The following is a 24,099-nucleotide window of genomic DNA, read 5'->3' as shown; positions in this document are numbered from 1 at the left end:
ACGGACGGACAGACGGACAGACGGACAGACAGACAGGGCTCAATCGACTCGGCTATTGATGCTGATCAAGAATATATATACTTTATGGGGTCGGAAACGATTCCTTCTGGACGTTACACACATCCACTTTTACCACAAATCTAATATACCCCAATACTCATTTTGAGTATCGGGTATACAAAAAATAATATTTTGTGAAAACCGCAATATATAAAGAAATACAAAAACATTTATTTGCCTTCAAGCATAGCTTAGTTCCCCTGAAAAAAAAATCTTATTGGAACTGGTGTGAGAAGAAATACCAAACCTTATTTACCGCTACTTGTGCCGTGCTAATCAGCCCTCGCAACAACCAAACGTTTTATTGCTTTGGCGCGCCGTTCCGCAAGACAAAAACAACGACTGCAAGCTAAAGTGCGAGTAAATCGAAGCTAATCAGTTTCGTCTTCTTTACTCTCCTTCGCACTCTTGCTTCTGCGGACAGGTATGCTGGTTTTCCATCACCCGTGGCCAGGCAAACTCTTTATAAAGAGATTGTTCTGTCTTTCCAAGCGTTTTATGGCTAGCTCTGCCGCATACTATTGCTGAAAGTGGATGGGTCTTTGCCAAAACTTGTTATCCGTGGTCAGGGTAGACTTATCTAAAGACTTCTTCCCTGCTTTTCCAAACGTCTAACTAGTTGGGCTACGGACTCCATTACTGTAGGGTATTTAATCGCCTACTAAGCTCTACGTCCTCAGCCGTGGCTTGTCGATCGCTGCTAGCAACTTCTCAACAATAAATCCTATGCGACTGATTTGCAAAATTTAGCTGACTGTGAAGATCGTTATTCTGGCCCAGATGCTGCAGCAACCGTAGTTTGAGAATAAAAGCGGACAAACGTATATGCTCTCTTCTCAAGTTCACTACATAGCATCTAGTTTGCCAGAAAAATCGAAAGTGTTTTTGATGTGTGTTCCTGCGATATTGTTGACCACATCGAGATGCAGTTCTACCAATTATTTTGGGTCCCATTGTTGGGCGCCACTAACTTTATAATAATGAAATTAATAATTACTTATAACTGTAACGAATTTGGCAGGTGTCGGGGAGTGAGAGAAGGGGGCACGCAGATATTCCCGGCTGGGAGGCTCGTCGGCTAGTTGGGGTGGTGATCTTGCCCTCCTCTCACTTAATGCCCATTCTCATTATTACAAGGTTATAATTTGTGCGTGCTACGACGAGAGTTAATTTGGACCTAAAATTCGACTGAGCACATAATTGGCTCTTTCTTCGACCTGTCCCCGAACGCTTTTCCTCGCCTCAGATCTCGTTGAAGCGGATTGACCCTCCCTTCCTTGGCCATCCCCAAGTCGCAATTTTCATGGAATGACCCCTCTGCGTTCTCATGGGGCTCTCAGGGGCATCTGGCTAGCCGAAAGCAAACAAAAACTATATTCTAGAACATTATAAAATTTATTGAATCCTACATAAACAAATTTCTAAACTAAAACTAAACCTAACCCAAAAATAGGTACGCATAAAACAGATAACATAGATGGAATTTCAAAATGACTTAATAATAGTGATAAATAAAATGAATAATTATTGCACATAAAAAAGATTAACAACGGCCAAACCGAAAGGGGGGAAGAAATAGAAACAGTAAGGGGGAAAGCATATAAAGTATTTGTCCCTCTCCTCTTTACTTTTTCAGTGGGACTCGAGTCAAATCGTTTGAGTTGAGTCTTTTACATTTCTATTTCAGACTCACCCGCAGATACGCATGTCCACCGACGAAAGCGCTTTCCGGAGGAGAATCGGACCTGGAACGAGAACTCCGATAGGGAGTGGCATAAAGCACAAAAAAACTCACTCACAAATTCCCCACTTTCCTCTCTCCACACCTACTTTGAGCGACTCATTGCATTCGAAAACTTCGAAAAAACTTTCTCGGCCCTTTTCTTTTTCTCGTTCGCGCCGCCCCTTGCCGACTGCCGATGTCTTTCTCAAAAAAAAACTAACAAAAAAATTATTTAAATTAACATAAAACACTCGACAGCACACATATTATTTCTTTTCAAATTTCTGCCTTCCCGATCTCTTCCCGACCTTCCGCAATCGGACTGTTTCCGACTATCACTCGCGACGCCACTCGAAATCTCAGACTGTTCTTGGTCGCGCTCAGTCTGCGCTATGTAGCCCTTCCTTGGCTCGCTCTCCAACCAGACGATTGAATTTTTTTTTCCTTCCAAAAACAACTCAACTCCCACTAGCGTCGTTGGCGCCCGGGTAATTGGGCCTGTAAATTTTCCACTGCAGCTTCGGCTGCTCCTCCGGACCCCTTTTGCGTCCCTCGGCCGCTCGATCTCCTCGACGCCTCGGCGTCTTTGGATCCGTGAAGCTGAACCGGGTCGGTTTTGAAATGAAAATACGGCGACACGGCGTTCCTCTTCTGCCGTATAAACTGCGCCAATAGCCGGTCCTATGCGGATGAAATCATCTAACTAGTTTGCCCAATTACTTTCTCCCCTTCTCCATCTTACCTAGATTGGAAAAACTAACGCCGGATTAACTCAAGACTTTCTCGTTTCTGAAGATTAAAAAACTGAGATTAAAAAATATTTTTTTTTTCTGATAAAAGAAAACGAATGCTCGGGTCGAGCGCCAAAACGGGAAGAGACCGAAGCCAAGCCTCTCAACATGCTAGAACCTTCGGGCCCTCTCATAGAACATGGGAAATGCCAGAGAAAGTTGACAATCAGGGCTGTTAAATCTATCACCCTTTCCTATGCCCCGTTTCGTGACCTCCCAAACCTAGCCCATAGAGGGTGTATGCTCTGCCACGGCCATTACGGTGCCGACCACTAGATGGCGCTGCGAACTAGCTCTCTCGGCTGATCCAAGCGTTACAAAATGCGTGGCCAAACTTTTTGTTTAAGCTGGGTGTCCACGGAATCGAATTACATGTGGGGGCACTCAGAACTGGGGAACCGTAGAGAGCAATTAGCGCCTCGCAGTCAAAGGATTACCCTTCTCAATTTAGGTGCACTTGATACGGCTATTAGGCATGCTGTCATTAGTACGTCAGACCCAGAGCCACGTTACCAAATATTTGCCAAACATTTGAAGTACAAACTGCCGCCGGATCCAGTGGTAGGTCAACACGCTCCGCCAACCTGCACTCCAATGCGATGGTCGCCCACGAAATTACTTTGAAATCAGCGGAACATATCCTATCCCCTTCACCAGTAGAACAAACATCGAATTACACCCTGCCTTGGGGCAGTTTAAACACGAGGTTTAATGGTCATTAATTTCTAGTCCACAGCTGTGTGGGAGACGGAGGCGGGGAATTCGCCGATCCGCTGGATGGTCTGACGCAGCTTTTCCAATCCCGTGCAGTTCGCCGCATAGGCGTCCAGTTGCTGCATTGCGGCAAACCAGCGCTCCAGCCGTGGCCAATGCGACAGGCGAAACATGAGATTCACCGTGCTCAATGTGGTCACAATGGATATATCAGCGAGTGTCAGATGGAAAACCAACAAAAAACGTTGAAACTCTACTCTTAATCGAATCACTGCAAACGCAAAGAATCGCATTAAGTGCTGCGGTTACCTGGTCGCCAGCCATATAATCCTTTCCAGATACTGCTCCATGATGCCGTAGGCCTCGGTCAGCTTCCGTTCGTGATGGGCCACATCCATTCGCATTGGCGAATGCCCTGCGAACAATTTCCGACTGTAAGAAATAATGGATGAGAGCGGAACGAAAGGCTTGAGCTTGGTCCAAAACGCACCATGAAATCACTATCACGGCGGAATAGGAATGAACATTCGAAGAGCATCCGATTTAGCACCTGAATGCGGGCATCGTGCTCCTTGGGCCAGAGTGTGCCAGCGACATCGAACTTTTCAGCCAGATGGATTAGTATGGCATGGCTGTCGGTCAGCACAAGTTCGTCGTGGACCAGTACAGGAACAGAGTGCTGGGGATTCACCTGATCAGAAGATCATTATCGAACCTACATAGCTACACAAAAATGTTTTCTTTTACGGATAAGAACGCTTTCTCGAATTGAGCTCCCTTGAAGAGATCCACGAAACGGAGCTCGACGTCAATGGCCAACAGCCTAATGAGAATCAAACAACTGCGTACCGGCGGGCTGCGATCGTCGTAGTACAGAATGGGCTTGGGATCAGACATTCGGAAACAATTAGGCAGATCAGGTAGATCAACAAACGATCGCGTTCAGAGCCGATGAACAACTGAAAAATCAGTAGAGGCTGCTGACAAGGTAAGCTGGAGACAAGACCTTCTTTGCGGGATATTCACAATCACATATGTATGTACGTAAATATATATGACTTTTCTGTTCCCTTTGTTCAAGAATTAACGTTGAGAAAGCATTTTACTAAGCAAATAGCTTTAAATCAATAAATAATCTATAAGATTAAATATTTTCGAAAAATTTGTAGTTTCATTGCATTATTTTTAAAGCAAAAAAGGTCTTAATGATGAAACTTCTACACGATTTTTACATTAATCAAACTAAACGGTTTTTAAGCAATTCGAGTAGCTCTGAACCCTTTGAATCATATCGATATTTTTTGATTAATACAGTGTTGCATTATTTTATAGCTGGTTCTGGCTGTATAAAGTTTGACCGCACGAAAAATTTAAAAAAAGCTATTAGATAGAAATCGTGCTATTGAAAATCTATAAAGTTAGTTATGGTTTGATATTTTGTTCAATAACTGTGCAGAACTTGCACTCCAAAAGTATGTATCTGATGTGTATAGCCACAACATATTAGCCTGAACAAATGTTTCAAAGCATTTAGATTAAACAATGGAAACTTAATGAATAAATGTATTTATTTGTATAAATTATGAATAATTTGTCTTCTTAAAAAGTATACCAATTTTTAAACTATTTCTTTTTGAAAACTCAGCTGTTTTTCCACTAAAATGTTGGCAGTACTGATGAAAAGTGTAGTGCTGGTCAACGTCTTAGAATCAAAAGCATCGATACTTTGATTCGATACCATAAAAACAGTTCCACGTGCAGCGCAAATGGAGCTAAAAAAAATTGAAACTTATCAAGGATACCACGGATGAATCTACAAGAGAAGCAGGCGAGGATAAGTCCAAGAAACGTCGCAATCCATTCAATACACAGCGCCTGAAGGAAGAGAAGGAACGGAGGCAGAAGAAGCGTGCTCGTCTCATTGTTCGAAACATTAGCTACAAGTCCACGGATGCCTCACTTCGGGAATACTTCTCCAAATGGGGGACGCTGGAGGATGTAAACATATTAAAAAGAGGCGACGGCAAGCTGGTCGGCTGAGCCTTTGTCCAATACGAGACCATAAACCAGGCCACAAAGGCTATACTGAAAACCAATGGAAAAGATCTGCAGGGAAGAAAAATATTTGTGGACTGGGCGTTGGGCAAAAATGAGTATTCGGCCAAGAACCCCAAGGATGAGGAGCCGGAAGAGAAGAAGCCAAAGGTGGAAATTAAAGATGAAAGCGGAGAGGAGACCATGGTGGAAACTAACGAACATGCCGCCAGTAAGGATGGAAGTGAAGATGCTGAAGAAGCATCGGACTCCGCCTCAAATGAAGGTGAAGAAGATAGTGAAGGGTCCGATGGAGATGACGATGAAGATTACAGTGACGATGACAAAGATCAAAAAGAAGACAAAGATAAACTGGGCATTGAAAATATTAAAAAGGAAAAAGTTATATCCAATGATGTCCAAGAAGGTTGCACAGTTTTCATCAAGAATGTCCCATTCGATGCCGACGACGCAGACCTGCGAAAGGTGTGCCGTACATTTTGGCTGGTCAACTATGCCATTATCAATCGGGAGGCTGTTTCCGGTCACTCCCGGGGCACAGCGTTTGTCAAATTCAAGGCTAAAGAATCCGCAGATCTATGCCTGCAGGCAGGGACTGAGTTCACGCTGATGGATGAGGTGCTGGATCCACATCCAGCTCTAAGCAGAGATGAATTGAAGTCGAAGCAGTCACGGGAAAGCAAGGATGATGACACTGGAAAGGATTCGAGAAATTTGTACCTGGCCAGAGAAGGCCTCATCATGTCTGGATCTAAGGCTGCCGATGGTGTTACTGCTTCGGACATGACGAAGCGCCATGAGTTGGAGCAGATGAAGACTCAAGTGTTAAAGAACTTAAATCGGTAAGACTTGATGTTTCTCTTCCTGATCAGATCTGTTTCCACCTTTCCCCATTCTTGCAGATTTGTTTCGCGGAATCGTTTGTCCATACACAATCTTCCCTATAACTATGACGACGAAAAGTTGAAGCAAATGGCTCAAACCTACACAGGCTTTCGCCCTCATGAATGTCGAGTAATGCGTGAGCACAAAATCACTCCAGAGCATCCACATGGCAAGTCCAAGGGCTTTGGTTTCATCTCCTTTGAGACGCATCAAAGATCATTGGCTGCACTGCGTAAACTGAACAACAACCCGAACATATTTGGCGCCCAACATGTAAATATTTTCCTCCCAAAAGCAAGGATTATAATCGAACGATTTCTTTCAATCTTGCAGCGGCCCATTGTAGCTTTCAGTATAGAGGATCGTGCGGTTCACAAAATCAAAGAGAAACGCGACGAGCGGTCCAAACAGAATAATCCCACCTATCAGACAAAACTGCAGCAGAAAAAAGAGCGTCGTCAGCAGCAGCGGAACGGTCAGCAGACCAAAGAAAAGCCTCCCCAATCGGACAACAAAACGAAACTGCAGAAGCACATCAAGAAACTGGAGGCCACGCGAGCGGCTAGAACTGGGGTAAGGAGAAGGAGGAACAACAGCTCACCGATGACCAAAACTTTGTGGGGGCGGCCGCCAAACCGGGAACTGCGTTGCGTATGCGCTCCAAGAAAAAGATCATGGAACAAGCCCAGGAGCACATGAAGCGCGTGAAAACCGAGAAACGCAAGACCAAGAACAAAAAGATACGAGAAACCCACCTGGCGGAGCGAAAGGCTGATAATCGGCCCAAGCAGGGACGCAAAAAGGAGATTGATGACCTGAAGACCCTAATTGATAAGTATAAGAAAATGATTACTGGCAACCAGGATGGTGGTGGTGTTAAGGGTATCTTGGGTGGTAAAATTAAGAAACGTAAGCGCACAAAGTGGTACGCAGAATAAGCTTCATCCTGTCTAGGCTAAGGAAAACGGTAGCAATAAAAATGTTAATGAGAAACCCAACCCAGGTGTCTCTCAGGTAAATGGGGAAATTTTCCGTATAAACATCTGCCATATAGGCCCTGCAAGTTGAAGATTCTACCTGTCAGATGTGGTATATATAACTGGAAGATAATGTCTGTTCTTCAGTATTGCCTAGCAGTGACTGTGAAGCTTTTCAAGCGCTCTAAATCGAATACTAAGATGGCTCCGCGTGAAAAAGTTGAATTCGTTCTAGTTCGCCTGTCGTATGTGCCATATATGTAAGTACCCAACATAGATCCCAAGTATTGCGAAATCATTAAGGAATTCCAATCCACAGCCATCCTTTATATCCACGCATCAGCTATCAAATTAGAAAACACCCTCCAACAGGGTCAGTTGTACAAGTACGTGATTGGTTCGAGCATGTAATGCTAAGAGAACATTCGAAACTTCCACCTGGTGTTAATCTGCGCTACTCCGAGTGGCGCATTATCACCGGGGACGTGGATCTCTTCAAGGTGGAGGGCTGTCGCTTCGACAAGATCATGTTGGTGCTCGGCGAGGAGAACATATCATGGGTGTTCTATCAAAATATGCCACTACATCGACGCATCGAGGGAAGTGCTTGCTTACCAGTGAGCTACTGCGGCTGCTGCCTCAACAATCAGTACTTGGATATTATGAAGAAGATTAAGCAAACTCTGTCAAGAACGAAGTTGCGATAAAATAAAATAAAATCATTGAAGTACTAATGGAAACAATAGTTTATGTTAAGATGATCGCTTTCAATATCACTATACAATAGCAGCTGTCTACTCCAGCCAGTGGAAGCGAGAGCCGTACTTGGCTGGAGGCTTGGGGTAATCTTCGGGCAAGCCGGGGGTGGCATCCGGATACGACTTGATCTCCTCCTTCTTGGGAGCCTCGCGTGCAGATTGAATGACCTGGGTAATATAATTTAATGTGTTACATTTAATAAACATAATTTTGACGATTAACTTACCTTGGCCCTGGAAAAGTAGCCATAAGAAGGGCGCTCCCAGTCAAAGTTATCCTTAACACACTTGTCAAACACACCTTGGGTCTTGCGGCACCTAAAATAGCGAATGATGAGCATCTTTTGATACTAAGAGGACCTTTAACTCACTGTGCAAATGCCATTGTACCACTGCTCTTGTCCAGGCAAGTGGCGTACTGCATAAACTCCTCATGGCAGGTCTTCTTCACCTTGCGGAAGAAGTTCAGGGCGCAACTGGTGACGGCCTTTCCCTCCCCCAAACAGGCACGCGGATCGTCCAGCTCTTGCCTGCACAACATAAACTCCTGAAATTACATGGGAATTAAACGTAAACAAACCCAGAACGGTGGGGTTTTGAGGTTAGGTTATATAACTGAAGCGGACCAATTTTGGTGTCCAGACCGATCTTAATTTATGTTTTCGTTGCACAGCAGCTAAAGACTCATATATAGAATTAATCTGAAGTAAAATAAATGCACTAACATTATTTTCCTGCTCGCATTGCTTGCCTAAGTGGAAGGCACCCGCACGCATAGCCGCTGAAGAAAGATTCAGCTCCTGAACATTGAGCTCAGCCTCCTCTGGCAGCGTTGTGTTGTTGGTTATGACCATGGCGAAGTTTATCTTCTTCCCTCTGTTTTATTTGTCTGCAAGGGTTTAATTGATATTAAATGTGAATATCAATACCCAGACACAAAACACAACAGCTGATTTTCACTAGATTAATTTCTGTACACGACAACTACGCGCTAACTACAAATTGCTACATATTAACTACATTAGTATGTAATGTGTACGTTTCAAAAATTTCTCTTTGGACGTGACACCAGCAGAAGGCTGTTACGCGCGGATCCCAGGCAAACGCAGCCCTCCTCCCGCCCAACCGACCGAGGGGCGCTGCCGCATGACGCGCGGTGCGTAGCCAAACCAAACGCGAACATGCAAGAAAGATAGCTATAGAGGACACTATGACTAACATTTGAGGAAAATTAGTACTAAACTTACTAAGAAACTAAGCATGCAATCAAAATACAAATACCACTACAGTTACTAATTAATAGAAAGGTGTGTAAGGATTAATAATTTAATAAGAGGAAGAGAATTAGTGGTGGATATAATATGGTAGAGGGAATTATAATCCGAGCATAAGACCCTAAACGGTTCATGCAAGGAATAATTCGATCTACAAAGTGGAAGGAACAACGGTATAAAATTTCTAGTCAGTCTAATAGGAATCGTGAAGTTTATGCGGCTCAACAGATCAGGGCTGTCTATGTCACCCCTGATCAAGTTGTGCATAAATATCACACCAAGCATTTTTCTACGGTTAACTAAGGATGGGAGGTTTACTAATAGTAGTCTACTAGAGTAAGATGGGAGTCTTACACCCGCATCCCAGTTAAGGCCCCGCAGAGCAAAGAGTAAAAAGTTTTTCTGTACTGATTCTATACGGTCCTGGTGTACTTTGTACTGAGGGCACCATACACAGGAGCCGTATTCTAAGATCGGACGAACAAGCGAGGTATAGAGAGTCTTTGCTATATAGGGGTCGTATAATTCCTTTGACCACCTCTTTATAAACCCAAGCACGCCCATGGCCTTATTTACCATGGTAGAAATGTGTTCGGAAAACTTTAACTTGGGGTCTAACATAACACCCAGATCATCCACCAGGGTAATTCTCTCAAGAGAACCACCAAATAGGGTGTAGGCTATTGGTGTCCGTTTTCTTAAACCGTAAATATACTGTCGAATTATGCAAGTTCCATCATATTCCTCGTTTTTTATATTCCGTGGAATATTACTAGCTAGGTAGTATTGCACTTGCTTTTAAGGAATTTCGCGTAAAAAGAGGTTTTTAGCGAAAAAGGTCAAACAAATAAGACGTAATAAAACTTAAGAGAAAAATCGTTACTATTGCTCAATTTTGATATTCCGTTGAATAATTCTGACTAACTAAAACCTTTAGCTCTGGCCATATAATTTTTGGCCATTGATGAATAACTTTTCTACAAGACTTGCTAGCTTTAAGTACTCCCATTTATTGTATTTTGACTAAACAAAAACGGTCAACAAAAAACAGTGGCAACGTAATTGAGTATGAAATGTCACGTCAACCGTGGTTTGGGCATAGGTATACCCTATTGCGTTAATATAATATGAAGAAACTTATTTAAAACGTAATTAATAAAGAAATGATCTCAAATTGATATTTTAGACATGTTGAGGAACAATGCTGCTCGATTTCTCGAATGTTGCTAGCAACATAATACGTAAGAAAACGTAAGTGAGTATGGAATGTAGGGACATTGTTGAGCTGAAAGGACATTGTGGCGAGAAAAAATCCCATCAGAGAAAATCCCAAAAATGTCCAACCAAACTTAAGCGCCAAATATAAATTGTTTGAAATTGAATGAGCGAAAAGGATGAAAAGGATTTCGTTTCCCATCTCCAAGGCTATCTCCTCCCACGCCTTGCATGGATGTCTCTTCACCAGCTTCGACCACCACCGGGCTTCTGAAAAAGAAAAAAAAACTATTATTTAGTCGCCAGAGTAGGAGGGAGAGTGAGAGCTCTCCATGCTCTTCGAACCTGTTGCAAAGTATTGCCTCCATGCCTGTCCTCCAGTCTTCCATTATTTCGCCAGGAAAATATCTTAAAATCTGTGTCTCCAACATATATGACGTAACGTAACAACTGACTACTAGGAGACAAGGAGATGTACAAGCACTTGCATCCAGCCCAAAGACCAAACCAGACATCTTTAATTTAGAATAAATTGTTTTAAAAATCACCCCAGCACTGGTGGGCTGAACATTGAGAAAAGGCAACCAAACCACTATTAATTTGCTCTCTAGTTGGGCGAGGGAGACCGTCACCGCCAGACACAACAACAGACTCGAATGAGACAAAGCGAAGTTCTTTATTCATTAGCAGATGCGATGGAAACAAACCCGTTTGTTTGGCTGCTGTCCACTAGCCCATTGTTTCACATCTATTTGGTTCATGCTAGAAATGCTGAAATATGTGAGTGGAAGCTGTCAAAGGTGGCTTAAAAATCTTAGTTAACATTTCGCATTCAACAGACTCTGATCTTTTCTCTGGCGGTGGAGCTGGTTAGCTGCAGTGAGGACGATCGTAATGCGGAGCTGCTCAAGTCGCAGAATCTTCAGAACCTGGACGAGCTGCACGAGCGGGACAGTTTCAGCACGAGATCGAGACCAGCAATGGCATCTCAGTGAAGGCCAAAGGAAATGTTAATGGAATACAGGGCGAATACTTTCTGTTGGGGGAGGACGGAAAGCAAATCCGCGTGACATACACCGCCGATGCCACCGGCTTTAATCCCCAAATCAACTGATCAACAGATCAAATGATGACCTTGACTATATATTTACGAAATTTCTGTTAGTTATCAAGTGCAATTAAACGTTGGCACCATTTTGTTAGGTTCCATACCTCAGGGGTAGCTGAACTTTGGATAAACGGGTTTGCATTTGGCGGTTGCTGTTCTTTTCTTTCACTTGGAGTTCTTCTTTCTCTAGAAATTTGGTGGTTGAATGTGTGTCAGACGACGATTGGTACTTTGAACCCTCGATCAGACACATCCACACATATACACATAAGACATAGGACATATACACAATTGGAATTTGTTTATAGGCAAATCAATTGATTCACATGAGAACCTTTGACGTCTCCAATTGCCAAACAATTTGCTGGCCCATGCTGTCAATTAGACTTTGTGCCTTCATGGCGCAACAGAACAGCCAAATTGCAAAGGTAAGCGGACAAGAGTTACGACATTTATTCCGACAATCAATAGAGTCTCTCCGAAAAGCACTAGCCGAGGGAAAGCCTCACGCAACCTCTGCTGATAGCAGACCAAATTTGCTTATCGGAGGAGGTACTCTGCTAATTCGGATTTCTAGGTGTACGCCAAGTGCTTCGATTCGAAGAGTCTGAAATGCGATTCTCGAAAAAACAGTTTCCATTTCCGTAACGTTGAACACTTCATTTTAATAGTTTTCACTAATACGAATACATGGTATTATTCAATAATTTGTGGCGTCACAGCACGCATACTCTTATATAGTATTGCATAGTATAGTTATGTACGTTTGTGTATATGTAAATATGTAAATGGTCACAAAATTGCCCAGCACGAGATGCTATGAGAACGCTTCTCGCACAAAAATCGAATCATTTCAATAACTGTTAATAGGAGTGCTCACAGTAGTCCATTCTTAAAACCCTGATATCTAGCTATTCTCGGCTTATAAAATATACATGTATGTAGAATATAGAAACCCTGAACTTATTCTTAATATATTAATAATATGTAACTGAACAATAAATAATATTAAGTATGTCGATAAAACATTAACGTTAGGCATTGTGACTGTCAGTGCCTAGCATTAAAAATAGGATCGGCCATCACTTGGTCGGATTTCAAATGAGTTATTGTCGGCGCTTAAAGTCTGTGAGTAGGAACACCCATATGGTTTCAATATGTAACAATCTGTTGGTTATGCCAACGAGAGGTATATATGTGGTAGGCGTGAACATATGTTCTACTGTAATTAACAATTATTTATATAATTATTTTTCTATGGAAGACTCTGTAGTGGTCGATCTGCGTTCAAGCTTTGTTCACACAGGTATACGAAAAGGTCACATTGTTATGTACTTTTAGGTACGACATCAATCATATTAGACTAGAGACCTACGACTAAAGCAGTTGGTGAGTGCCAGGCGATGCCTCCTGGAAAATCCTCTTTTTTCATTAAATTCTACTAAAACTATCGCTGGAACTATTGCTCTGTTAGCTTGGTGAATATCTCATCCTGGATTGACTGGGCCCGTTCTTGCTCTTGGCGCCGCCACCGACGAGACAGTGGAGGAGCAAAGAGATCGTAGTCCAGCTGTTTTCTGTACTTGTCTAAATATATCTGTGAGTTGTCCGCCCATTTCAAGTACGTTAGGACCCTGCTGGCGCTGTAGCCAATGACTAGAGCGATGAGAAATCCGAGGACACTGAACCACAGATAGGAGAGTCGATAGAGCCATAAGTACTCCGCTCAGTGGCCACCCGACTGCTCTCTGTGGCTAGGCGCAGGTCTTCTGCGACAAAACTGGTGGTGTTTCCACATCCTGAGGTACTGAACGTGAGGGTTTGGGGTTTCGGTTTGGGTCCACCAAATCCAATGAAAAAGGCGAAAATGATCGAGATCCAGAAGCCCAGGAGCACGCCGCGTTGATTACTGCGCGTTGTGCAGACTCCCAGCGTAAAGACAGCTAGCAGAGGTCCTCCCACCACACCAAAGATGGTAAGCGAAGCTTGTAGGACACCTCCAAGGGAGCCAGCCCCGAACGCCAGTCCAATGCAGAGCAGACCAAAGACAAAAGCCACAACTTTGGTAGGGAGCGTGGACTTGGAGTCGATTAGTGTCCGTTTAAAAATGACCTTGTATAATGGCTTCAGGTAGTCCTCCAGGGTAACGGCCGACAGAGACGTGACCGCTGATGAAATACTGGAAAGACTAGCAGAGAATATTCCCGAGACAAAGAGTCCACACAGGCCGGGATATTGACCTAAGGCAATAATATATATCAAATGTAGAGGTGTATTTGCAGAGGATATCCAGACAACTTACCCATGGTGTCCACAGCGAACAGCGGCATAAGCTGATCCCGTGATGCGTCCCTCCAGCAGCGGGTCACAATCGCGGTAGTAGTAGAAGATGGCCAGTCCACTGAAGATGGTGCTGAAGCTGAGCAAGCCCAATATAGGTACATTCCCCCAGAGCGCCGCCTGCGCGCTCTTTAAGTTGTGGACGCTTAACAGCCGCTGGACCTGGGTCTGATTGACGCCATAGAGCGAAAGATATGTGACCATGCCGCCAATAATTAGGGACCACCAGGTGTGTCGCACCGTTGGGTCAAGTGAAAATTCGGTTATCTCGAGTCGGCCACGCTCCGCGGCCACCTGCCAAATTGCGCCCAAGCCGCCAGCCTTTATTCCTGAAACAGCTATCACCGCAAAGATGGCGGCAAACATAAGGAACGACTGAAAGACATCCGTGATCAGAACCGCTTTGAGACCTCCGAGCGTCGAGTAAAAGGTGCAGACCAGTCCAATAACCAATATGGCCGTACTCCGCGGAATGCCAGCAACAGCCTCCAAGGCCAGAGCCGGAGCATACAGGGCTATCCCCATGTAGAGGACCATTTGAATTGTGAACGCTAAGGAGGCACACAGACGGGTGGCCTGGCCAAACCGACGCTCCAGGTACTCGTAGACACTTGTTGTCTGCATGCGATAGAAGACCGGCAGAAATATGTAGGCGGCAATGGGCGTGCTGCTCCAATAGGCGATATTTATCACACAAAACATGGTCCCAAACTGATACGACTCATTTGAAACGCCCATGAGGGAGATGGCGGACATGAAGCTGGCCATCAGGCTGAAGGACACAGGGAACGTCGTCATGCTCTTGTCCGCCATCAGGTATTCCTTTGTGGTCTTCTGCTTGCCCCCTGTGTACCGATAATAAATGCCAATCAATGCCGAAATTATCAAAATGCTGATCAATACGGCCGCATCCCACGCATCAAACGTTACCACAGTCATGGTGTTGTTTTCGTCACTCGAGTGAATTGATTTTTCTACAACGGCAACTCACGGTGAATCGCCGAATCTGATCCGCGTAATGACCTTTTCCGCAGTCAATGGTTAAGCAAAGAACGCGCAGCCAGCGAAAACAAACAACGCGTGTCTCGTTTGAACCGTCCGGATTGATTATTCTTTTCGTTGATTGGCACAGCTGATTAAAGAATAACCGATGACAGTTGACGGCGGACTTATCGCGGAATTATCAGAAATATACCGAATTACGTCACAAATCTCAATATATACCGTTAACTCGCATCATATTGCTCGTTTTTGATGTTCGGTTGAATATTACTAGCTAGTTGGGAGCCTCAACTCTAAACTCATACTTTTATCCGATCGATGATTCAATTTCCTATAAGACTGGCTAATCTTAAGCTCTCACCTTTATTGCATTGCTTACAAAATAAGGTTTAAGCGAAAACAGTCAACAGCAATTTCCACTAAATTAATTTCATTACGCGGTAACTACACTCTAACTACCCATTTGCTACATAGTAACTACGTTTTTATGTAATTACCAAAGGCGACACCTGAAGGGGAAATGTGTATGTTTCAAATAATGTTGCTCGTTTTTTTTTCATATAAGGCCCATGGAAGCGCCAGTATGAAAAACATCCGTTATCCACTTTTTGACAGGCCTTTTTTTTCGACATTTTGAAAAAATTGAGATTTTGATGGCAAACGATGAGGAATTCGATGCTGATCACGAATTAGTATTCGATGTGGCCTGGGACATGGCTCTAAGTGGCATTTATACACGGTTTCTACATTGGTGCATTCGACAAGAGGGTGAGTCCATAACGCGTCTTAAAATATACTGGAAAATACTATGAAAAGTATAAAATTTGCAATGTGTGTGAGCTAGACATGGTGGACGTAGCCGAACCGAACTTAGCCCACTTAAGCCCCCTATATTTAAATAGTTCAACTACTTGAGGAAAATGGCGGAAAATATTAACGATTGTAGATCCCTGCCATCTTCCTCAGAACTTCAAGAAACACCACGATATCTTTCACCTGAACTGCGCTAAAATTATATTATAAAATATTATTATCTAGTTATAACCCTCAGCCCTGCCCACTTAGTTTCATCCGATTAATGTATCAATTTCCTACTTGACCTGTTTATTTTAAATACTAACTTTTATTGGATATTGTCTAAAAAAAAAAGGTTTTAGCGAACAACAAATAAAACGTTGATTGGCACAGGTTAGCAGAAGGGCTGCGAAAAACTCGATAGCACTATAGATACTATCGATGTTTTATTTTTACAACAGTCACGAACACGGACACGGTGTTTCGTCTTAAAGAGCATCTCTGCTTTGGGCCTTTACCAACACCAAGCGAAGATTGCGCGGGTGCAAGAGAGCTAGCAATAACATAACACACATGAGCAAGAGAGAGCGCAATATTCTGCCGTTTTCTACGCGACTGCAGCGCCGCCGTCTACGTCGACTCGCTTTATTTCTGCTTTGCGTTCAATCACTGTGCTGCGCTGCTACTGCATTATTCTTAGGAAAAAATTTCACTGTTGGCAGCGACTGAGAAATAAAATTGAAACGTCGACGTTTCGTTCCTTCCTCGGAGAAGAAACCCCCTTCGAAATAAAAACAAACACTAAGCGTGCTTTCGCGCCAAATATTTATTAACAATTAGCAAGCGAAAGAAGCAAAGTGAGTGTTCCCCCGCCCTGCCCCCCTTTCAAAGAGTTCGTGTGGTCAGTTCCCATAACTCAAGTCTTGTTTCCCCCGACCCAGTGCATACCCTTACGGCTGCCATTGAGATGGACAAACTGGATGCCAATTTGGAACAGCAGTTTGATCTAAATCTCATCGAGGCTGTCAAACTGAATCCCGTCATATACGACAGATCGCACTACAACTACAAACACTTTGTCCGCAAAGCCCAGACATGGAAACAAATCGCCGAAACACTCGGAGTGCCTGGTAAGTGAAATTCGTTCCGACTTGGTCCGACTCGACTCCCAGCCCTGTCCGGGTCCAGGTCGGTCTGCTCTGGGGTATATCTCAGTAGATATAGTATGTGGCAGAATTAAATTGATTAATTCTGCAGGAGGGGCGACAGAGGGTGAGCTAGCCGACGACGACAGTAGCTGTGTCGGTGGCGGTGGCAGAGGCAGAGAGCAAGCAAGTGTAAGTGTACAGAAAACGACGCAAAGTGAACGGCGAGGCGACAGAGACAGTTGAGAAATTACAGGAGCGCAGCCAGCGTGACAGGGGTGGTTTTGTGAAATTCCACATTTTACGACCCTCTTTCGGATCTTTAGCTCCGCCCCTGCGCGCGCTGTCTATATCATGATGCAAATATACAAGGTGGTCTCGTCGGCAAAAGTTAGTCCCTTAACGTATGCTAGCAATAAGTGCGAGTGAAGGGCACATAGTATAGTGAGTGTGAGTGAGACGGTATATGTTGATGTTGATTAACCCTTAACAGGCCCGTGGGTTTTAAAATTTTAAAATAAAATGATTTTACTGATATATTAATTTTTAAATTTTATGCAGCCATTAATAATTTTTCTTCAACATTTTTAGTTATATTAAAATGTTCTTTTACATAATATATAAAGATTACTTCTAATTCTGTGGTATTTTTTTATATGCTTTTTATAATTTTGTTGTTGTCGGGACATAAGTGTTAAGAATGTATCAAAAAATTCGTCCGTGAACAACCTTCATCATCAACAAGCAAGCATGCACTGACGATAAGGGACAACACGAACGAACTTCGGCTCCCGACGAGACCACCTTGTATAATTGCATCATGGTCTATATTTTGGAAGTTGCTGTACTTTGCTGTCGCGTCGCAGTAGTTGTCTCTGTCGCAGCCACAGTTATTCTGCTTGCGCTGGCGTTTATTTTTGTACTCTGCCACAGCGCCGTTCGGCTGCATCTGCTGACAGCTCTCTCATACATACACACTCGTGCGAACACACACACACAACACAACGGCATAGGGAACGGAACAGCTTTCGTTTCTTTTTCACAAGTATACCAACAAATTGTACCGTACTTCCCCATCCCCGTCCGCACCTTCTATTTCGTTTTCAAGCGAAACATTTAAATTGTCGTTTATGTATATGATCCACTTTTTCGCATTTTTTGTCAACTTTATCCACGGATTATGCAAGACATTTAATATCGAAAAGTTTGAGCCAGGAGAGTCAATGAGACAATGCCACAGGTTTCCACCGTCTTTGGCAGTGGGTGGTGGGCCGACTTCGTAGTCGAAGTCGGCAGTAACGTCACCGTCAGACAATCACGTCAACGCCTCTGCTGACGCTTAAAAGCTGCCGCGACTTCTGCTTCTGCCAACATATTTGTACGAGTGTGTGTGGTAGCAGCAGTTGCGAGCAGACGCGACGCGTTGTCGTTTGTTTTGGTTTGTGATTTGATGCTTTTCCCCTACACCTGTAACTTGCAGTGGCGTTTCTGCCACCCACTGGGGCAGCAGCATTACGGGGTTTGAGCTCTTGTAGGGGACCTGGACCTGGAACTGGACCTATAGTCAGATAATATGCATGTTCCTTGACTAAATAAACTAATTTAATTTTTCCAAACAGAACAAAAATGTACAAAGCGATGGAAGAGTCTCCGCGACAAGTTTGCACGCGAGATGAAGCTGTGCCAGGAATCGCGCTGGCGCTACTTCAAACAAATGCAATTCCTTGTGGACAGCATCAGGCAGGATCGGGAATCGTTGCTCGGAAAGGGTGCCAACGGCAGCCAGGGGAATCAGGTGTCTGATCCTCAACAGCAGCAGCAACAGCAAGCCGTGGTGAACATCTTTACACAGCCATTCAATGGCAGCGCCACGACATCGGCAGGGGCATTGACCCATCCGCACGGTAGGATTGACTACTTTCTAATATTTTGAAGTTATAATTGAATTGTGAAATTATTTGCAGAAATCACTGTAACCAGTGACGCACAGCTGACGACTACCGTGGGCAAGGACCAGAAGCCATATTTCTACGAGCCGCCTCTTAAGCGGGAGCGCGGCGAGGAGGAGCACAGCGACAACATGCTGAACTCCATCAAGATTTTCCAGAACAGTGTCTCACAGGGGGTCAGCGCTGAGGATCAGTCGTTTGGCATGGTCGTCACAGACATGCTTAACACGCTGGGCGTACGACAGAAAGCCGAGGCCAAGGTGCACATAATCAAGTATCTAACTGACATGCAGCTACTTGCCCAGCACAACAAGTACTAACTATCGGGCGGCGGTCACAACTGCTTCAGCTGCTGCAATTGGAGAGTGTCTTGTCCTGAGATCAAATGAACTGGCGGCCACCCCCATACACACACACACACACACATAGACATACACGAACGCTTGCGAGTCGTGTGCGTTTACTTTCTCTAGGTTATAACTATTAAAAGTCAAACTAAAGTTTAAAACTAGACCTTAAGCCCCACGGCATATATATACATAAATATATAGAACATAATTGTACTTCCCTTAACCCAAACGTAGACAAACATATATATATTTATATGCTTAGTTGGCCCCAAGACCGGTTCAATTCGTGCCCAGTTCTCAGCTCTGTAAAAAAGAATGTGGAAAAAACTGATTGTAAAATTATGCGTAGTTTGTTCAAACACTTTCTACGCAGCGATGTACATTTGTGACTACGATTTAGTTGTAACTTGCCATCGGGTTTTAGATGAAATTAAGTAATTGCAGATACGTTATATTATTTTTTTAAGTTCTGTTGTAATATGCTAAAAACGCTTGAGAGATACTTTGAAATGCTTTAAATAAGTACTTCATTAAAAACCATTTTACATATTGAGCGCATATTACAATCTTTATATGGATCATGGACCATGTTTGGGATTATCTCGAAAGCCTTAAGCTTTGCTTTAACTTCAATCAATTTAATGTGCAATTATTTAATATTAAAAGAAGAGATCTAAAAAAGGAACCACAATACTGTTTCCATCAGGGTGGCAACGCCGTCATCCAAAAATATAAACAGAGCCAGCTGTTTGAGATGCACGATTTTTTTATGTAATTAAAATGGGCAACAAAGTTGAAAATTCTGACACAAAAGACGCTGAAAACAAAACAGCGTTAGACGATGCGTGGGCGGTAAGTCACCGGCTTTGTAAATAATCAGAAATCTAATGGACATCTCCCTTAGATCCGGCCCTGTCATCTGTACAAGGATGAGTATGACGACTGCACGAGTTTCAAGGCACGATTCCACCAATACTTCATATTTGGCCAGGACAGCGATTGTTCCCAGTGGCTGACAGACTACAAAAACTGCGAACGTTATCACCAATCAAATAGAAACGACGTGGCGTCCGGTGCGGCTGTCATCAAAAGCGAGGAGAAACGCCGCCAAACCCGATTGCGGGCGCATTTTGCCAACAACACATGGGAGAAGCGTAAGCAGCCGCCAGCAGATTGGGCCCAACCTCTGCCAGAATGGCTGGAAAAGCGCAACGAAAACACGTATCTGGAGCTGAAACAAAAAGAGCTCTCCGGTCTCAGTGTACCGCAGGATGAGAAGGGTTCGCTTTGTGCAATCATGTGAAAATAAATAGAACTGATAGATCCTGAAAAGTTAGTTCGAGGCGTATTGATATCTGTACAAATGTAAATTGTTAATTGTAAATGGACTTAAATATTTAAATAATTTGTTTATACAATCGATCCAACTTTCTGGCAACGCTGCAAGCAGCTGGTTCTCCGTGGACTGCATGGTTGCTATTGTTGGTGCTTACATAACGTTCAATGACTTCCGCAGCAAAAATCGTTGGTACACCAAAAAGGAGCTTGTGGGGTAAGTGCCGCCACTCCCCGAAGCAGCACATGCCACAGGCAGCGCTAACAACTGTATGTATCCACAGGTCCTCTATGCAGGACATGTACACAGTGGTCTCCGACGTGAGGAACTACTACAAATTTGTCCCTTATGTGAAGCGATCGCACGTCCACACCGTCGACAGTGATGGTTTCAAGGCAGACCTCATTGTTGGCTTTCCCCCACTGAACGAGGCCTACACATCGAGGGTGACGCTAGAGTCGCCCAGCCTGGTCAAGTCCGAGTGCCATGATGGACGTTTGTTCAACTATGTATTTGCATAATGAATGGCGTTTCAGTCCGGGCTTTTTGGGATCTATTCAATCTACGACTATAGCGCTAAGCTCTCTACACATTACTTTATACATGGGGAGGAGTGTAACCAACTCTTTACTTAGTTTGCGCAGTAAAAAAGTCTGACCACAACAGTCCACTACAAAGGTTAAGTGTAAGTTTCTAATTCAATTTTTCGATATTGTCCAGTGAATTACGCGTGCATCTAGTTTCGGGGAAACAATTAGGCTATCAAGATGGGTCAACAGATGGTTAAAGACGAGGCCAACAGCAACATTAGCTTAACATTAAACATTAGCTTAATACAACGAGTTCATAAATCAAACATTAGATGCAACCATTTAGAATGGTTAAGCATAGTGTTTAAGCCTTACAAAATATCTCTTTTTCGACGACGATAGGTCGCCAGTTTCCTTAGTTCTCAGTTGTGCTTGGCCCGCTTGCCAAACATATAGCCCTTCCAGCGCTCTGCGGTCTGTGCAATCAACGGGTCGCTGTCAATAGTAGCCAGCAGTAGCAGCTGATTCACATGCGTTGCATGATAGTCCCAGCGTGCCAAATTAGGTGCCACGCCAAGGCTGAGATGCCGTAGATCGTAGCTGGTGCCGGAGCCCGTGTCGTATAGTAAAAGCATCTTCTTTAGCGAGTACATGCCTTGGGCAAACAGTTGGCCTGCCTCTCGGGCTATTTTAGCTGGCGCCGTGCTATTCAGATCGTAGAGACCTAACAGCGAATAGATGAAACCGTTTAGCACTAGAGATGGCGGCGTTGTGGGATACTCCTCGTACCTGTTGATATGAAATAATCACATAAGGAGCCTAAGACAAATGTTTGTGGTCGACTCACCAATAGAATTTGTCCATGAACTGAGACAGCACGCCCCCGTCCTGCGAGAATACCCTGTATGGTTGAAGTCCTGCTGCGGCCGCCTTGAGATAGCGCTCATCGCCCCCGGAATGCCAATATGCTCGCGCCAAAACGGATATGGCATGGCCTTGGCCCATGGCCGATATCCAGCCTGGACTCAGCTCAGCAAAACCATTGAGACTTCGGCGCACAGGATTGGTCCAGCCACCGGACTTGGGGTCCTGATTATGAACGAACCACTCGGCAGCATCATAGAAATGCGCCATATGCTCGCTGGTGGACAGGGTAATGTTATCGTAGAAGCCAATGCCCAGGAAAGCGACAGACAAAACTTCCAAATCGGAGCGCCGTACCTTAAGTGGTGATCGCTTGTCCCCCAGGACGATGCCCTTCTGAACATCAATGTGAAGATCCCGGGTTATGTGGCGCCATTTGTTCAGAGCAGAGGCTCCCAAGCCATAATAAATGTTCGAGTCCTGAACGCTGAGTAGAAGATCGGCGGGAATATAGTGGAGGTTATAGCTGTGCTTGGTGTCTCGGTTCTGGACCGTGACCATGAGGCTGCTGCTGTTGGTCACAAGGAGCAGATCTACGCTCAGAAGTAGATCTAATGTCTGGTTAAGGCCAATGCTGATGGCGCTCTCGTAGCCAATGGCCGTCTCGAACTGAACCACGCTGGTATTGAACTTATGATGCCAGATGCGTGTCATGTTACTGGTCTTGGGCGTTGTCCAGTCCATCTGATAGCCATCGCCATCCTCCAGAACGTGCACGCGGGGCGCCTGCTCTGTCAAATTCTTGCTATAGTGCGATAGGGCGAACTGGGCTATTTGCGTGGGATAGAAATAGCCACGCTTCTCCCACTGTGTGCTCACAGGAACTCCCTCGGCGGCGCTGATACACTTCACCCGATCGCGGACTTCCACATTGTAGTTCTCAAAGTACATGAACACGCCACGGGCATCATATTTGCCCTTGGGCAGATTCAACTTGGCTGTGCTGTGCATCCAATTGAATTTTGCCACCTCAGTGTCGCTGGTTGTGACTGCTCCACTGACATCAAAGTAGTTGCGCAGGAACGAGAAGGGCACGTACACCTCGTTGGCATTCTTATCTCGCTTGCAGTGAACACTGTACTCCTGGTTGATGGAGCACTCAATGTCTTGCAGGGCATCTGAGGTTTGCGGTGCGCTAGAGGTCTGACTTTCATGGTGCCGATTAAACTGACGCACAAAGTCCGGTGAAAATGAAAAGGCGGCACATCGCATATAAACGCCTAGGGTTATCACCACCACGGCCACGGTTAGAGCGAGCATCACAGCTTTCAAATTTAGTCGCATTATGAAGAATACGAATGGCTCCCGTTGCTAGTCGTGGAGAAGAGACAATGAGATAATGTCTGTCTGATAAAGACACAAAGATAAGAACCTACCTTATTACTTTGCGACTATCGTTGATCCCTAATGTCCCCGCTCGGGATTAGTGGGTACGCGGGCAAGGCGAAGGCATCACTATTCGTGGTCTGATATTTGGACATTGAAGGAACCAGCTTCTATCTAACGAGATCGGCGACCATGAGTCATGCTCTAAATATAGGCTCGCGAGAAGCGGCTTTGATCTGGCAGATGCATCACCTACAAATTAATAATATTGCACCAGTTTCACACACTCTGCCACCCTCTCTCTATCTATCTCTCTCTCCGACGCCCACTCTCTAAGCAAAAATTACACCTGCAATGGCTTCGGTGAAGGCTGTAGTTACCCGAGTTTTTCCCTAGGTACACCACAATAGCTTCACTGGCTGGTTTTAACGTTTCTCGAGCACATTTTCACTTCTTTTCAACGACAATGTCCGCACAATACAGAAGTAAATAGAGAATAGAGATTCTCTCTCCCCCTCTCTCTGTTCTTCACTATGACAATACGTTTTGACATATGACCAGTGTGACCGACCCTCAGAAATACAGCAAAATATACCGTAAATATACTGACGAATTCAAGTTCTATTATACATATTCCTCGATTTTGTTATTCCGTCGAATATTACTAGCTAGATAGTTTATAATATACCATATTATTATTTTACATATCATATTATTATATAATATTATTATTATTATAATGACCTTGGTTTTCCGCGATAATGACCTTGGTTCTCCGCAATAATAACCTTGTAATTATCCAGTTTTGGACTGGTTTATTTTAAATTCTTGCTTTTATTGGA

General features: G+C 44.1%; 7 protein-coding genes, 1 long non-coding RNA gene and 3 pseudogenes across 9 annotated transcripts; 6 read left to right on the top strand and 5 right to left on the bottom strand.

The window, feature by feature from the left end:
* Positions 1–209: 209 nt before the first annotated feature.
* Positions 210–363, bottom strand: LOC117190737. The gene is made up of 2 exons (XR_004473808.1): positions 317–363; positions 210–260 (listed from the first exon to the last, which is right to left on the bottom strand). It is a non-coding gene; the product is annotated as an uncharacterized LOC117190737 (long non-coding RNA).
* Positions 364–3,281: 2,918 nt separating this feature from the next.
* Positions 3,282–4,220, bottom strand: LOC117190736 (glutathione S-transferase E14-like). Its single transcript, XM_033395800.1, has 4 exons — positions 4,036–4,220; positions 3,779–3,979; positions 3,598–3,720; positions 3,282–3,512 (listed from the first exon to the last, which is right to left on the bottom strand). The coding sequence occupies exons 1-4, from the start codon at positions 4,183–4,185 to the stop codon at positions 3,300–3,302; spliced, it is 687 nt and encodes a 228-aa protein (XP_033251691.1). The 5' UTR covers positions 4,186–4,220; the 3' UTR covers positions 3,282–3,299.
* Positions 4,221–5,021: 801 nt separating this feature from the next.
* Positions 5,022–7,226, top strand: LOC117190688 (annotated as a pseudogene).
* A 108-nt stretch (positions 7,227–7,334) lies between these two features.
* LOC108160023 lies at positions 7,335–7,932 on the top strand. The gene is made up of 2 exons (XM_017293759.2): positions 7,335–7,465; positions 7,525–7,932. Exons 1-2 carry the CDS (start codon positions 7,338–7,340, stop codon positions 7,910–7,912), a joined length of 516 nt encoding a protein of 171 aa, XP_017149248.2. The 5' UTR covers positions 7,335–7,337; the 3' UTR covers positions 7,913–7,932.
* On the bottom strand, positions 7,928–8,896 carry LOC117185757 (NADH dehydrogenase [ubiquinone] 1 alpha subcomplex subunit 8-like). Its single transcript, XM_033395750.1, has 4 exons — positions 8,689–8,896; positions 8,335–8,510; positions 8,191–8,281; positions 7,928–8,131 (listed from the first exon to the last, which is right to left on the bottom strand). Exons 1-4 carry the CDS (start codon positions 8,815–8,817, stop codon positions 8,000–8,002), a joined length of 528 nt encoding a protein of 175 aa, XP_033251641.1. The 5' UTR covers positions 8,818–8,896; the 3' UTR covers positions 7,928–7,999.
* A 2,309-nt stretch (positions 8,897–11,205) lies between these two features.
* On the top strand, positions 11,206–11,596 carry LOC117190829 (annotated as a pseudogene).
* A 603-nt stretch (positions 11,597–12,199) lies between these two features.
* On the bottom strand, positions 12,200–15,019 carry LOC117190828 (annotated as a pseudogene).
* A 1,351-nt stretch (positions 15,020–16,370) lies between these two features.
* Positions 16,371–19,699, top strand: LOC117190076 (transcription factor Adf-1-like). 2 transcript variants are annotated; one of them, XM_033395158.1, is made up of 4 exons: positions 16,371–16,554; positions 16,639–16,827; positions 18,462–18,746; positions 18,807–19,699. In XM_033395158.1, coding segments are annotated over exons 1-4 (780 nt in total). In that variant the 5' UTR covers positions 16,371–16,553; the 3' UTR covers positions 19,112–19,699. The 2 variants fall into 2 exon arrangements, with proteins under 2 accessions (XP_033251049.1, XP_033251050.1); XM_033395159.1 differs by having other exon boundaries at positions 16,371–16,827.
* A 100-nt stretch (positions 19,700–19,799) lies between these two features.
* Positions 19,800–20,477, top strand: LOC117190077 (UPF0545 protein C22orf39 homolog). The gene is made up of 2 exons (XM_033395160.1): positions 19,800–19,993; positions 20,046–20,477. Exons 1-2 carry the CDS (start codon positions 19,922–19,924, stop codon positions 20,442–20,444), a joined length of 471 nt encoding a protein of 156 aa, XP_033251051.1. The 5' UTR covers positions 19,800–19,921; the 3' UTR covers positions 20,445–20,477.
* Positions 20,478–20,565: 88 nt separating this feature from the next.
* On the top strand, positions 20,566–21,023 carry LOC117190078 (coenzyme Q-binding protein COQ10, mitochondrial-like). The gene is made up of 2 exons (XM_033395161.1): positions 20,566–20,693; positions 20,761–21,023. Exons 1-2 carry the CDS (start codon positions 20,611–20,613, stop codon positions 20,996–20,998), a joined length of 321 nt encoding a protein of 106 aa, XP_033251052.1. The 5' UTR covers positions 20,566–20,610; the 3' UTR covers positions 20,999–21,023.
* On the bottom strand, positions 21,014–23,783 carry LOC117190075 (D-glucuronyl C5-epimerase-like). Its single transcript, XM_033395157.1, has 3 exons — positions 23,308–23,783; positions 21,855–23,242; positions 21,014–21,796 (listed from the first exon to the last, which is right to left on the bottom strand). The coding sequence occupies exons 2-3, from the start codon at positions 23,213–23,215 to the stop codon at positions 21,430–21,432; spliced, it is 1,728 nt and encodes a 575-aa protein (XP_033251048.1). The 5' UTR covers positions 23,216–23,242; positions 23,308–23,783; the 3' UTR covers positions 21,014–21,429.
* Positions 23,784–24,099: the final 316 nt, after the last annotated feature.

The sequence above is a fragment of the Drosophila miranda genome, assembly GCF_003369915.1.
Source record: "Drosophila miranda strain MSH22 chromosome Y unlocalized genomic scaffold, D.miranda_PacBio2.1 Contig_Y1_pilon, whole genome shotgun sequence".
In the NCBI taxonomy this organism is placed as follows: Eukaryota; Metazoa; Arthropoda; class Insecta; order Diptera; family Drosophilidae; genus Drosophila; species Drosophila miranda.
The sequence above is the reverse complement of the archived record's forward strand: the minus strand, read 5'-3'. Positions and strand labels throughout refer to the sequence as shown.

Coding starts and splice junctions, on each gene's coding strand:
- LOC117190736 (XM_033395800.1), bottom strand. CDS start 4,185: ATGTCTGATCCCAAGCCCATTCTGTACTACGACGATCGCAGCCCGCCG. Junction 3,980..4,035: donor TCGAGAAAGCGTTCTTATCC/GTAAAAGAAAAC, acceptor TCTTCTGATCAG/GTGAATCCCCAGCACTCTGT. Junction 3,721..3,778: donor GCCGTGATAGTGATTTCATG/GTGCGTTTTGGA, acceptor TATTTCTTACAG/TCGGAAATTGTTCGCAGGGC.
- LOC108160023 (XM_017293759.2), top strand. CDS start 7,338: ATGTCTGTTCTTCAGTATTGCCTAGCAGTGACTGTGAAGCTTTTCAAG. Junction 7,466..7,524: donor CTGTCGTATGTGCCATATAT/GTAAGTACCCAA, acceptor TCCAATCCACAG/CCATCCTTTATATCCACGCA.
- LOC117185757 (XM_033395750.1), bottom strand. CDS start 8,817: ATGGTCATAACCAACAACACAACGCTGCCAGAGGAGGCTGAGCTCAAT. Junction 8,511..8,688: donor AATGCGAGCAGGAAAATAAT/GTTAGTGCATTT, acceptor ATGTAATTTCAG/GAGTTTATGTTGTGCAGGCA. Junction 8,132..8,190: donor GCTACTTTTCCAGGGCCAAG/GTAAGTTAATCG, acceptor TATATTACCCAG/GTCATTCAATCTGCACGCGA.
- LOC117190076 (XM_033395158.1), top strand. Junction 16,828..18,461: donor CGAAACACTCGGAGTGCCTG/GTAAGTGAAATT, acceptor TTTTCCAAACAG/AACAAAAATGTACAAAGCGA. Junction 18,747..18,806: donor GGCATTGACCCATCCGCACG/GTAGGATTGACT, acceptor AATTATTTGCAG/AAATCACTGTAACCAGTGAC.
- LOC117190077 (XM_033395160.1), top strand. CDS start 19,922: ATGGGCAACAAAGTTGAAAATTCTGACACAAAAGACGCTGAAAACAAA. Junction 19,994..20,045: donor CGTTAGACGATGCGTGGGCG/GTAAGTCACCGG, acceptor CATCTCCCTTAG/ATCCGGCCCTGTCATCTGTA.
- LOC117190078 (XM_033395161.1), top strand. CDS start 20,611: ATGGTTGCTATTGTTGGTGCTTACATAACGTTCAATGACTTCCGCAGC. Junction 20,694..20,760: donor ACCAAAAAGGAGCTTGTGGG/GTAAGTGCCGCC, acceptor ATGTATCCACAG/GTCCTCTATGCAGGACATGT.
- LOC117190075 (XM_033395157.1), bottom strand. CDS start 23,215: ATGCGACTAAATTTGAAAGCTGTGATGCTCGCTCTAACCGTGGCCGTG. Junction 21,797..21,854: donor TTCATGGACAAATTCTATTG/GTGAGTCGACCA, acceptor TCATATCAACAG/GTACGAGGAGTATCCCACAA.